At 45.2% G+C, this 13239-nt stretch overlaps 1 protein-coding gene across 1 annotated transcript in view; it reads right to left on the bottom strand.

The window, feature by feature from the left end:
* STC2 (stanniocalcin 2) overlaps nt 1-1034 on the bottom strand; it is a 31082-nt gene extending 30048 nt beyond the window's left edge. Inside the window, exon 1 of the mRNA XM_075344615.1 lies at nt 786-1034. Within this exon, the coding sequence (XP_075200730.1) occupies nt 786-942 (157 nt within the window). The 5' untranslated portion in view covers nt 943-1034. The remainder of the gene's footprint in view (nt 1-785) is intronic.
* Between the last annotated feature and the right edge of the window lie 12205 nt (nt 1035-13239).

The following is a 13239-nucleotide window of genomic DNA, read 5'->3' as shown; positions in this document are numbered from 1 at the left end:
ATATATATTATTATCATATATCATATATATATACACACATGCATGCACATAGTATCATCATCATTTTATATATACTGTATATATATATATATATATATATATATATATATATATACAGTATATATAAAATGATGATGATACTATGTGCATGCATGTGTGTATATATATATGATATATATATAGTAGCAGTAAATGCCTGGAAAGATATTGCAGAGCTGAATCTGTAAACTGATGATAAGTCACGATGTAGCACTTTATGATAAATGACAAAGTCAGCTCAGCTTCAGTGTAAACCATAACTCTACTATATCTGTATTTTGCACGGAGATGGAAGCAGAAAACAGTAAAATGGCAAATATGGCACCTTTAGATTGTATCCCAGTATGCGGATGCTCATAAAATGGGAATATCCAGATTGTAGACAGTCCTGAGAAACATTGGAGTTAACAGTAACTTGTCCTTGACCCCCTGACACACTCCTATGATGTCTCATACATTTAGCTACTTATTGCATTATTCTAAAGCACATTATTGAGGATTGAGTGCACCTATATATTTCTAGCCACAGAGCTTGCAATCTAAAGTAAATATTGAATGTTAATTGATAAAATGTAATGATAAACTGGCCAAGTACAATCCTTTAGAGAGCTGAGTTTGTCATTTGGCACAACTTATCACAAAGCAATGTTGCTATATCACAATATGCAAAGAAAGTAACCCCAGGAAGGGAAGTGACAAGTGTGACCAATTCAGCTCTGCTATAGCAGAATCCCTGTGATAAATACCTGTGTTCTGCAGGGACAGCCTTCCTTTCTGATTAGCCAGCTTGTCTCTATCCTGGGTACTCTCAGGCAGGTCAGTAGCATCTGTCCCATACACTGCATCAAGGCTTGCGAACACCAGCCCCAGTGTGACCAGCCTGCTGAGGAGTTCCCTGCACATGGTCCTGTCTTACTGAAGTGAAAGGCTGAGGAGAGAGATCAGCCCCTTCCACTGTCAGTACAACTGGAGCTAGGAATGGTGAGGATCTGGGAGGGATGGTGCCTCAAATATCCCCTGGAAGCTCTGGTGTCACTTGAATGAAGGAGTCAAGCAGGTGTTGTCTTCAGTGGGAACCAATAGCCTCATGCAGGCACTTTGACAACACACTCAGTGGGAGGGAGATCCAGCCCCCATACTACTACTGAAAAGGAGCATGCATGTCAACTTGGCCCATCACTCACTACTTGCTTCACTTCTCTCAAGAAGCTGAAGGCTTAATCAGCCAGTTTCTTACACACTGCTTATGCTCTGGTTGTTCTTTATGTCTATCTAACTATCCATCATATTCAAACAAGCTTTATAAGTAACTATCTAAATTAAAATTGAAAGAAGCTTTATTGACAGGTCTAAATACTCATTAGTTTTGCCAAAGCAAGTGTACAAAACGGAATAGGGATGGGGACTGTGGGGATGATGGGTAGGGACTGAAGAAAGGATCTATCCATCTAAGTATTGACCTATCTAGTGATCTATCTCTATCTATAGAAGTACCTATCTATTTAAATTAAAATTGAAAAAAGCTTTATTCGCAGGACTAATACACATTAGTTTTGACAAAGCAAGTGTACAATGTACTGGGACTGTGGGGATGATGGGTAGGGACTGTAGGAAAGATCTCTCTATCTATCTATCTATTTATCTATTTATCTATCTATCTATCTATCTATCTATCTATCTATCTATTTATCTATCTATCTATCTATCCTTCTATCTATCTATCTATCTATCCATGTATCTATCTATCTATCTATCCATGTATCTATCTATCTATCTATTATCTATCTATCTATCTATCTATCTAATCTATATCCTATCTATCTATCTATCTATCTATTTATCTATCTATCTATCTATCTATCTATCTATCTAATCTATATCCTATCTATCTATCTATCTATCTATTTATCTATCTATCTATCTATCTATCTATCTATCTATCTATCCCTCTATCTATCTATCTGCCTATCTATCTATCTATCTATCTATCTATCTATCTATCCCTCTATCTATCTATCTGCCTATCTATCTATTTATCTATCTATCTATCTATCTATCTATCTATCTATCTAATCTATATCCTATCTATCTATCTATCTCGCTATCTATTATCTATTATCTATCTATCATCTATCTATCTATCTATCTAATCTATATCCTATCTATCTATCTATCTATTTATCTATCTATCTATCTATCTATCCATCTATTATCTATCTATCTATCTAATCTATATCCTATCTATCTATCTATCTATCTATCTATCTATCTATCTATCTATCTATCTATCTCTCTATCTATCTATCTATCTATCTATCTATCTATCTATCTATCTCTCTATCTATCTATCTATCGCTATCTATCTAAATATCTATCTAAATTTAAATTCAAATTGAAAAAAGCTTTATTGACAGGACTAAATACACATTAGTTTTGCCAAAGCAAGTGTACAAAAGGGAATAAGGATGGGGACTGTGGGGATGATGGGTAGGGACTGAAGAAAGGATCTATCTTGCTATCCATCTAAGTATCGATCTATCTAGTGATCTATCTCTATCTATATAAGTACCTATATATTTAAATTAAAATTGAAAGAAGCTTTATTGGTAGGACTAAAGGTCCCGTTACACGCAACGACGTATCTAACGATATATCGCCGGGGTCACGGATTCTGTGACGCACATCTGGCATCGTTAGCGACATCGTTGCGTGTGACACCAATGAACGGCCGTTAACGATCAAAATACTTACCTTATCGTTGATCGTTGGCACGTCGTTCATTTAAAAAAATCGTTGACTGTTGCAGGACGCAGGTTGTTCGTCATTCCTGAGGCAGCACACATCGCTACGTGTGACACCCCGGGAACGACGAACTTACAGCTTACCTGCGGCCACCTGTAATGAGGAAGGAAGGAGGTGGGCGGGATGTTCGTCCCGCTCATCTCCGCCCCTCCGCTTCTATTGGGTGGCCGCTTAGTGACGCCGCTGTGACGCCGCACGAACCACCCCCTTAGAAAGGAGGTGGTTCGCTGCCAACAGCGACGTCGCTAGGCAGGTAAGTATGTGTGACGGGTCCTAATGATGTTGTGCACAAACGACGGGGCGGGTGCTTTCACCAGCGACATCGCTAGCGATATCGCTGCGTGTAGCACCCCCTTAATACGCATTAGTTTTGACAAAGCAAGTGTACAATACTGGGCCTGTGGGGATGATGGGTAGGGAATGTAGGAAGGATCTATCTATCTATCTATCTATCTATTTATGGCTATATCTATCGCTATCTATATAAATATCTATCTAAATTTAAATTCAAATTGAAAGAAACTATATTGACAGGACTAAATACACATTAGTTTTGCCACAGCAAGTGTACAATACAATAGGGACTGTGGAGATGGTGGGTAGGAACAGTAGGAATGTTGGATGGGGGCGCATCCAGGGTGGAGGCTATGGAAGTCCATGGCATATCATAGTTCTCTTTCTCGAAATCTATGACATTCACTCACATACTGTGCTGCTATCTCCACTGCGCTCTCTTCTTCCCCCAGCAGGATATAATTTTTCTCTTCCTCCTTCATGAAGCTGATAAAACTAGAAAACAGAAGCGCTGATAGGGTCTTACCAGATAAACAGAAGGGCAATGTATAAAAAGATACACTCACCTAATGTGGTTGTGAAGGTCACAACCACCACAGATAGCATAAGATAATGGCGGCTGCTGCAGCCCCACGTGGATGAGTCTTCAAAGCAGGAGAGGAGAAGGAGTTAACGCCGCGCATTTGCCAGAAAAGATGTAAAATTGTTGATTAATTAATAATTTTTTTATTCCCTAGGTCTACGTGTTTCGAGGTATGGAACCTCTTCCTCAGGACCAAAATATCAACAATACATGAAACAGAGAGAGATGACACACTTATATACATATGGTAGACTGGTCAACAGAATGGTTTGGGCGAAATGGAGAAAAAAAACCCAAAAAGAAAATGTGTTTATTTACTGTAATTTACAGATTTACAGATTAATCATGAAAGGTATCTCGGGGAGACGCCTGACATGATTAATCTAGGACTTATTGGCAGCTATGGGCTGCCATTAACTCCTTATTACCCCGATTTGCCAACGCACCAGGGCAAATCGGGAAGAGCCGGGTACAGTCCCAGAACTGTCGCATCTAATGTATGCGGCAATTCTGGGCGGCTGCTGACTGATATTGTTAGGCTGGGGGGCTCCCCATAATGTGGGGCTCCCCATCCTGAGAATACCAGCCTTCAGCCGTATGGCTTTATCTGGCTGGTATTAAAATTGGGGGGACCGCACGCCGGGTTTTTTAATTATTTATTTATTTATTTTACTGCACAGTATAGACACACCCACCGGCTGCTGTGATTGGGTGCAGTGAGACACCTGTCACTCAGCGTGGGGGGTGTGTCTGACTGCAACCAATCACAGGCGTCTGTGGGTGGGGAAAGCAGGGAATACGAGATTGATTAATGAGCGGCCGGCATATTCAAAGTAATTGTTGCCGCGTATTCTCTGCACAGCTGTTCCTTGCCGCACTGGTGATCGGGGAGCGGTAAGTATGAGAGAGGGCTGCTCACTTCAGTCACTCGGCGGATTAGCGGTCACTGGTGAATCCTTCACAGGTGACCGCTAATCAGTACGCGGCACAGAGACAGAGCCGCGGCATGACAATGAAGTCGGGTGAAGTTCACTCGAGTTCATTCTCATCGCGCAACTCTGTCTGCTGTCAGCCGACATGTAGCAACGACATTGTGCAACACACAAACGGACATTCCACACGCACATTCCACGTACACATACATGGACATTTTACACACAAACACGGACATTTTACACGTACACACGGCTCGCATACGCCATCACACGGATGCCATACATACCGGAGAAACGCCCCTAAAAACGGGAACACGGACCCAAAAAACGGATCGTAAGACACGTACTTTTTTTTGCGGAAGTGTGTTTTAGGCCTTATGCGGTATGCGAACGCCTTGCAAGAAATAATGCAGGAGATCCGGAGACATGACTCAGCGGGCATGGGCGCCTTTCAGGAGCTGGACAACATCCTGAGGGACCAGTTCATAGCTGGGATAGCTAATAAGTCATTACAGGATAAACTCCGAGAGATGACTCAGAGCAACTCAACTCTGACATTTGATGACAGCTATCTAGCAGCTTTAGAACAGGAGGAGGAGTCAACTCCTGCGATCAAGAAGTGGGTGAGTAGCGCCCATACTACAGAGGGTCAGAAAGGATCAGCAGAGGCGGCTGTCCTGAGGGATGCGATCCAGACGTTAACAGAACAAATGCAAGAACTCCAACTGAAGGTAGCTCAGATGAGGGACCGACCACTTCACTCACGTCCAATGACTCCGCGACCCGAAGTTTCTTTGGCAAAACCGGCCAGGAGGCAGAATCCCATGAGGTACGATACATTGGGACCCCAACCCCGCCGTTGGTCCCAATGCTGGCACTGTCAACAATTTGGCTATATCGCCAGAGACTGCTCTGCACAGATGGGGGCTGAGTCGGCGTTAAACTACCAGCCGCCGCAGTAGTTGGGTATCCTGTGGCGGTACACCAACAGTCAAGCCCAGTGTATGAGGAACACGACCTGTATGCTAGAAGCCCTGTAATAGAAGTTGAGTTAGAAGGTCAACGAGTACGCTGCCTAGTCGATATGGGGTTGGAATGCACAATTATGCCGCTGGAACTTTTTGAGACACATTTTGGGCACTTGATGGAACCAGAAGATGGAAGTGTCATCCGGCTGACAGCTGCCAATAACCACGAGATGGATGTACAAGGGATAGTCTGGATGCATATTCAATTGTTCGGCCAGAGCATTGGCAAGAAGGGGGTTGTGCTTGTGAACCATCCGTCTCGGAGAGGATTGGACGTGATGCTGGGAATGAACATGTTGAGAGATCTAGATCACCACATGTATGCCAAGGAAGGGCCTAAGTATTGGCAATTGGCCACCACGCATCGGCGACACAGAGAGTTCTACAGCAAATGGTGAGGAGCTGTAGCTTGCAAAAGAGTGCCAGACACAGCCCATCGGACAAGTGAGGGTGCCGCTAAAGACTCAGGTGAAGATCCCACCACAACAAGAAAAAATATTGATGCTGTCTGTAGGTGCTGGGAGACGACTGAATGGGCTGGAGGTCCTGATCGAGTCTGTGACTCATGGGGAAGCATCGACCCGACCACTGATAGCCCAGGCTCTTGTCACGGTAAAGAATGGATGCACACCTGTACGATGCATTAATGTCCTAGACAGTGAAATAACCAGTCCTGGCAATACCCTGCTGGCCGAAGTCTATGTGCTTTATGGGGAAATTCTTCGGCGGAGGGGTTTCACGCTACAGCCAGATAGTAGGTCAGCCTGGACTTATGTCGTAGGTGTCCAACAGAGAGAGACCCCCCCCCCCGACAGCTGAATGGAATGGCCAAGTAATCATGTCTCTGATGGGAGTGGACTGCCAAACCCTCACTCAAGGGCAACAAAAGCCTCTCGAAGACACTCTTTGGGAATACCAGGAAGCGTTCTCAAGACATGATGAAGACTTTGGGTGTACTTCCGCCATCGAGCACGAAATTCTTACCGGTGATGCTGTGCCAATCCGGGAAATTCCACCCAAGATGTATCAGGAGGTGAAAGATATGGTGGCCAGCATGGTGGAAAATCGGGTGATCCAAGAGAGCCAAAGTCCATGGGCAGCACTAGTGGTCTTGGTGAGGAAGAAAGACGGATCCCTCCGATTCTGTGTGGACTACTGGAAACTGAATGCCCAGACTGTCCGGGATGCCTACCCTCTTACGCGGATTGAAGAGTCGTTGTCCGCTCTAGGTCATGCAAAGTTTTTTTCGACTCTTGATTTGGCCAGTGGGTACTGGCAGGTACCGGTGGCTGAGAAGGACAAGGCGAAGACGGCTTTCATTCTACCTATGGGACTCTACGAGTTTAATCGCATGCTGTTTGGCCTGTCCAATGCCCCGGGGACCTTTCAGCGATTGATGGAGCACTGTCTGGGTGATCTCAATTTTGAGTCGATATTGATATACCTGGATGATGTGATAGTGTTGGGAACTTCATTCGAGGATCACCTCCAAAAATTGCGACAGGTTCTAGGGCGGTTGCTAGACCATTGTCTCAAGATCAAGCCCAGGAAGTGTCAATTGTTTCAACATTGGAAAGAGTACTTAGGACATGTGGTCACCCCAGAGGGTGTGCCGCCGGCCACCGGTAAGGTGGAGGCAGTTCAGAAGTGGCCGCAGCCAAATAACCTACGAGAGGTGCGGGGCTTTCTGGGTCTGGCCGGGTATTATCAAAGATTTATACCCAAGTTTGCTCATCTGGCCTGCCCGATAAATGAGTTGTTGCGAGGCGCGGCTGGGGAACCCAAGACTCGGCCCATCAAGTGGGGACCACATCAGCAAGAAGGCTTTGAAGCTCTGAAAAAGGCTTTGACGAGTGCTCCGGTTTTGGCCTATGTACGGTTCGATGCTCCATTCTTGTTATATACTGACAGAAGTTTACATGGTCTGGGGGCAGTACTATCACAAATTCAAGATGGACGTGAGAGAGTAATTGCTCATGGCAGTAGGTCTCTGAGGGAGTCAGAGCGCAACCCCGACAACTATAGTTCCTTTAAGTTGGAGCTTTTGGCACTGGTATGGGCCATGACAGAAAAGTTTGCTGAGTGTCTGACGGGTGCCGAAGTGACTGTAATGACCGATAATAATCCATTAGCACACTTAGGGAACGCCAAACTAGGAGCTCTTGAACAGAGGTGCATGGCTCGCCTTTCCAAGTACCAATACCACATCCAGTTTCGATCAGGAAGGGAGAATAGCAATGCTGATGCACTCTCCCGAGTTCCTGTAGGATTGCCCACCCAGAATGCTGATTAGGAGCTAGAGGGCACTGAAACACCGAATCTCGGTCGATTACCTCTATTCCGGGACTTGGCACATTCAAGTGGGGTGGCTTCTGGGATGCGAATGGTGCTGGGAAAGACTTTGAATGATTGGGGGAAAGTCCAGGATGGCTGTCTGGACCTACGGAGAGTGAAAGAGTGGGTCCGGACCAAAGTCTGGCCACGGTCGGAAGAAAGGGCCTGCCTGACCACAGAAGGACAGAAGTTGCTGAGGCAATGGGATAAGCTAAATGTTATGCAGGGATTCCTGTGTTGGACTGTATACTTAAAGTCTGAGTTGCAGTACCGACAACAGATTGTTATTCCTATGTCTTTGGGACCAGAGGCCGCCTGAGAAGCCAATGAAAAGGGCGCTCATTTTGGGAGCGATAAGACCTACAAGTGGCTCCAATGGCTAGTATATTGCCCTGACTTGGAGGATATGGTAACTGAGGCATGTCTGAAGTGCTGAGCTTGTGGGTTGAGTAAGAGTCCTGAACAACGGGCCCCTATATAGGCCATCTTCACGTCTGCACCCCTAGAAATCTTGATGATTGACTATGTACAGATTGGGTATTCTGCCCCAGGACACTCATACTGCTTGGTTATGACAGATCATTTTACAAAATATGCAGTGGCTGTACCTACCATTGACCAGACAGCAGAGTCAGCAGCTGAGGCAGTTTGTAGACACTTTATACAGGTGTTTGGGTGTCCAAAGAGGATTCATTCAGATCAGGGGGCATGCTTCCAGGGGACCCTGATGACTGAGCTGTACCAGCTTTATGGCATAGAGCGTTCCCGCACGACCCCATACCACCCCCAAGGGAACGGAGCATGCGAGCGATTCAATTGCACCTTGCTACAGATGCTGCGGACTCTGGAGGATAGTCAAAAGGCTCGGTGGCCTGAATACTTACCTGAACTGATGTGGGCCTATAATAACAGGGTACACAGCACCACCGGTTACTCACCACATATGCTCATGTTTGGGAGAGCCGGACGGGAAATCAAGAATCTCCATATGCCTGATCCAATGGAACCGCCTCCGAGAAATACCACTGCATTGGCGCAAGAGCACTGGCGTTGGCTGAGAGCAGTACACAAAGTTGTGGGGGAACGCCTTAAACAAGTGGTACACCCCAATCCGGGACCCGTGCAGAAAGACGAGTATGAGTATGCTCCGGGTGATCGGGTGATGGTTAAGGCCAAAAGGCCAACTGGGAAGTTGGATGGGCAGTGGGAGGCAATCCCATATGTAGTGAAAAGGAGGGTAGATCCTGCCATCCCAGTTTATGAGATGGAGCCAGTGGGGACTGGGGGACCCTCGCGGAATCTTCATCGTAACATGTTGAGACGCTGCACCTTTGAAGAGCCCAAGATGACAGAGGAGGTGCTTACCCCTACTCCGAGTACAGCGGGAACCCCTTTAGTTGAGAAATGGTGGGCTGTCCCTGTCCTGGGACCAACTGAGGTTCCGTCTGTGGTAAGCTTGCCACCCAAGTAGGGAGTTGCCCCTCCTTCAATGAATGTACTCGAAGTCCCCAATCCTACGACTCTGCGTAGGACAACCAGGTCCAATGCTGGTGTACCTCCACAGCGCTATGTGCAAGACGAATTTGTATGGGAAGGGTTGCCGAGGACGTCAACCTCAAGTGGGGTGGCATGTGATAGGGTGAGGGTGTATTAATGACTGTTATTCACTGTGAATGCAAGATGCTTATTTGCCATTCATTGTGTGCATTGTTGCTGACCAGCCACAAGGGGCCGCTGTTTTGCATCTGCCTTTGACTGTTTGGTCACTATAGCAACAGCTAACTGTTTTTCGGCTGTGGACTGAGAGACCGGAGGAGGTGTTGGATGTGAGCTGAGGGGAAAACGAAAGGTGTGCATAACAGAAAGAAGCCGCCGCAGAAATACTTTGGTGGATTGTGAGACGACTCGTGTTAGAGTTTGGTGAGGAAGACCGTGACGAGTGTGAGCAGCATCCTGTGCCAGAGATCACCATTCTTCAGTTGCTGGCTATACTGATCCCCGTGAGAGGATCTTCAAGTCTCCATTTATAACAGCTGGACACCACAGTACCCGGGTACGGTAGGCTAGGCCCAGGAGTGCGTGCACGCAACACTTTGTTTTGGTACCAAAACACATATCTGTTCTGCTTAGGCCGACTATACAGTCATATGAAAAAGTTTGGGCACCCCTATTAATGTTAACCTTTTTTCTTTATAACAATTTGGGTTTTTGCAACAGCTATTTCAGTTTTATATATCTAATAACTGATGGACTGAGTAATATTTCTGGATTGAAATGAGGTTTATTGTACTAACAGAAAATGTGCAATCCGCATTTAAACAAAATTTGACTGGCGCAAAAGTATGGGCACCCTTATCAATTTCTTGATTTGAACACTCCTAACTACTTTTTACTGACTTACTAAAGCACTAAATTGGTTTTTTAACGTCATTGAGCTTTGAACTTCATAGGCAGGTCTATCCAATCATGAGAAAAGGTATTTAAGGTGGCCACTTGCAAGCTGTTCTCCTATTTGAATCTCCTATGAAGAGTGGCATCATGGGCTCCTCAAAACAACTCTCAAATGATCTGAAAACAAAGATTATTCAACATAGTTGTTCAGGGGAAGGATACAAAAAGTTGTCTCAGAGATTTAAACTGTCAGTTTCCACTGTGAGGAACATAGTAAGGAAATGGAAGAACACAGGTACAGTTCTTGTTAAGCCCAGAAGTGGCAGGCCAAGAAAAATATCAGAAAGGCAGAGAAGAAGAATGGTGAGAACAGTCAAGGACAATCCACAGACCACTTCCAAAGACCTGCAGCATCATCTTGCTACAGATGGTGTCAATGTGCATCGGTCAACAATACAGCGCACGTTGCACAAGGAGAAGCTGTATGGGAGAGTGATGCGAAAGAAGCCGTTTCTGCAAGCACGCCACAAACAGAGTCGCCTGAGGTATGCAAAAGCACATTTGGACAAGCCAGTTACATTTTGGAAGAAGATCCTGTGGACTGATGAAACAAAGATTGAGTTGTTTGGTCATACAAAAAGGCGTTATGCATGGAGGCAAACAAACACGGCATTCCAAGAAAAGCACTTGCTACCCACAGTAAAATTTGGTGGAGGTTCCATCATGCTTTGGGGCTGTGTGGCCAATGCCGACACCGGGAATCTTGTTAAAGTTGAGGGTCGCATGGATTCAACTCAGTATCAGCAGATTCTTGACAATAATGTGCAAGAATCAGTGACGAAGTTGAAGTTACACAGGGGATGGATATTTCAGCAAGACAATGATCCAAAACACCGCTCCAAATCTACTCAGGCATTCATGCAGAGGAACAATTACAATGTTCTGGAATGGCCATCCCAGTCCCCAGACCTGAATATCATTGAAAATCTGTGGGATGATTTGAAGCGTGCTGTCCATGCTCGGCGACCATCAAACTTAACTCAACTGGAATTGTTTTGTAAACAGGAATGGTCAAATATACCTTCATCCAGGATCCAGGAACTCATTAAAAGCTACAGGAAGTGACTAGAGGCTGTTATTTTTGCAAAAGGAGGATCTACAAAATATTAATGTCACTTTTATGTTGAGGTGCCCATACTTTTGCACAAAGTCAAATTTTGTTTAAATGCAGATTGCACATTTTCTGTTAGTACATTAAACCTCATTTCAATCCAGAAATATTACTCAGTCCATCAGTTATTAGATGTATGAAACTGAAATAGCTGTTGCAAAAACCCAAATTGTTATGAAGAAAAAAGGTTAACATTTATAGGGGTGCCCAAACTTTTTCGTATGACTGTATACACAGTGGGACTTGCTGGCTCTGCCTTGTCAGTTTGCCAGTTACAGTTAAAACATTAAAGGGACAGCGCCACCTGTTTGCATTGACTGTTGCTTTACAAGATTTCCAGGACTGTGTTGCTGAGCTGTGTGGTTTGCCTTTCCACTTTTACCATCTGCTTTATCTGTGAGGCTTCAGCAATCAAGGGCATTCAGGGGGGTTAGAGGGTTTTGTTTATGTTTAGGTAGATAAGTTGTAAGCTCTTATGCTGCACCACTGGTAGGGTGTGTTTACACACACACTCCTGTTACCCAGAGGGATTACCAGGTATTAGGCGATTGTTTAAACAACCCCTTGGTTAGGCAAAGGTTGGTGAGAAGGCGGTATAAATCTCCATTACGAGTGGTGCAGCATAGGGGTGTAGGCTTTTGGCCTTGTGAATATATTGTTCTGTTCTTTTTGTTTTCTGCATGGTTTTTTTTGTTTTGGTAAAGTAAAACAATCATTTATCAACCAACTGCCTAGAGTACTTTTCCTGGTGCGTGGTTTTGCGGAATACTGGGGAGCCCACCCTGTACACGACTTACACATGCGCAGATGGAGATGTCATCCAAGAGCTCCATCTGGGCACGCGCCCGCTCCCGGCGCCATCATTACCTGACATTACCTCTCTACTAACCAAAATTCTACAATGTCTGTCTGCTATTTCATCCTTCTTCTCTGTGCGATTCCTAAAGCTTAACATGGACAAAACAGAGTTTATTGTCTTTCCTCCTCCTCACTCATCTCCTCCAACAAACCTTTCCATCAAACTTGATGGTTGCTCACTCTCCCCAGTCTCACAAGCTCGTTGCCTTGGAGTAACCCTCGACTCTGCTCTATCCTTCAAGCCACACATCCAAGTCCTCTTCACCTCATGCACTCTACAACTCAAAAATATCTCCCGGATCCGTGCTTTCCTTAACCAAGAATCAGAAAAAACATTAGTGCATGCCCTCATCATCTCCCGCCTCGACTACTGCAACCTCCTGCTCTCTGGCCTCCCTTCCAACACTCTTGCACCCCTCCAATTTATCCTAAACTCTGCGGCCCGCTAAATCCACCTCTCCCCACGCTATTTGCCAGCCTCGCCACTCTGCCAATCCCTTCACTGGCTTCCCATCGCCCAATGACTCCAGTTCAAAACATTAACCATGACATACAAAGCCATCCACAACCTGTCTCCTCCTTACATCTGTGACCTAGTCTCCCGGTACCTACCTGCACGCAACCTCAGATCGTCACAAGATCTCCTTCTCTACTCCTCTTTTTTCTCCTCTTCCCACAATCGCGTACAAGATTTCTCCCGTGCCTCCCTCATACTCTGGAACACTCTACCTCAGCATATCAGACTCTCTCCTACCGTGGAAAGCTTCAAGAGGAACCTCAAGAACAACCTCTTCCAACAAGCCT

This window comes from Anomaloglossus baeobatrachus, chromosome 4, assembly GCF_048569485.1.
Source record: "Anomaloglossus baeobatrachus isolate aAnoBae1 chromosome 4, aAnoBae1.hap1, whole genome shotgun sequence".
In the NCBI taxonomy this organism is placed as follows: domain Eukaryota; kingdom Metazoa; phylum Chordata; class Amphibia; order Anura; family Aromobatidae; genus Anomaloglossus; species Anomaloglossus baeobatrachus.
The sequence above is the reverse complement of the archived record's forward strand: the minus strand, read 5'-3'. Positions and strand labels throughout refer to the sequence as shown.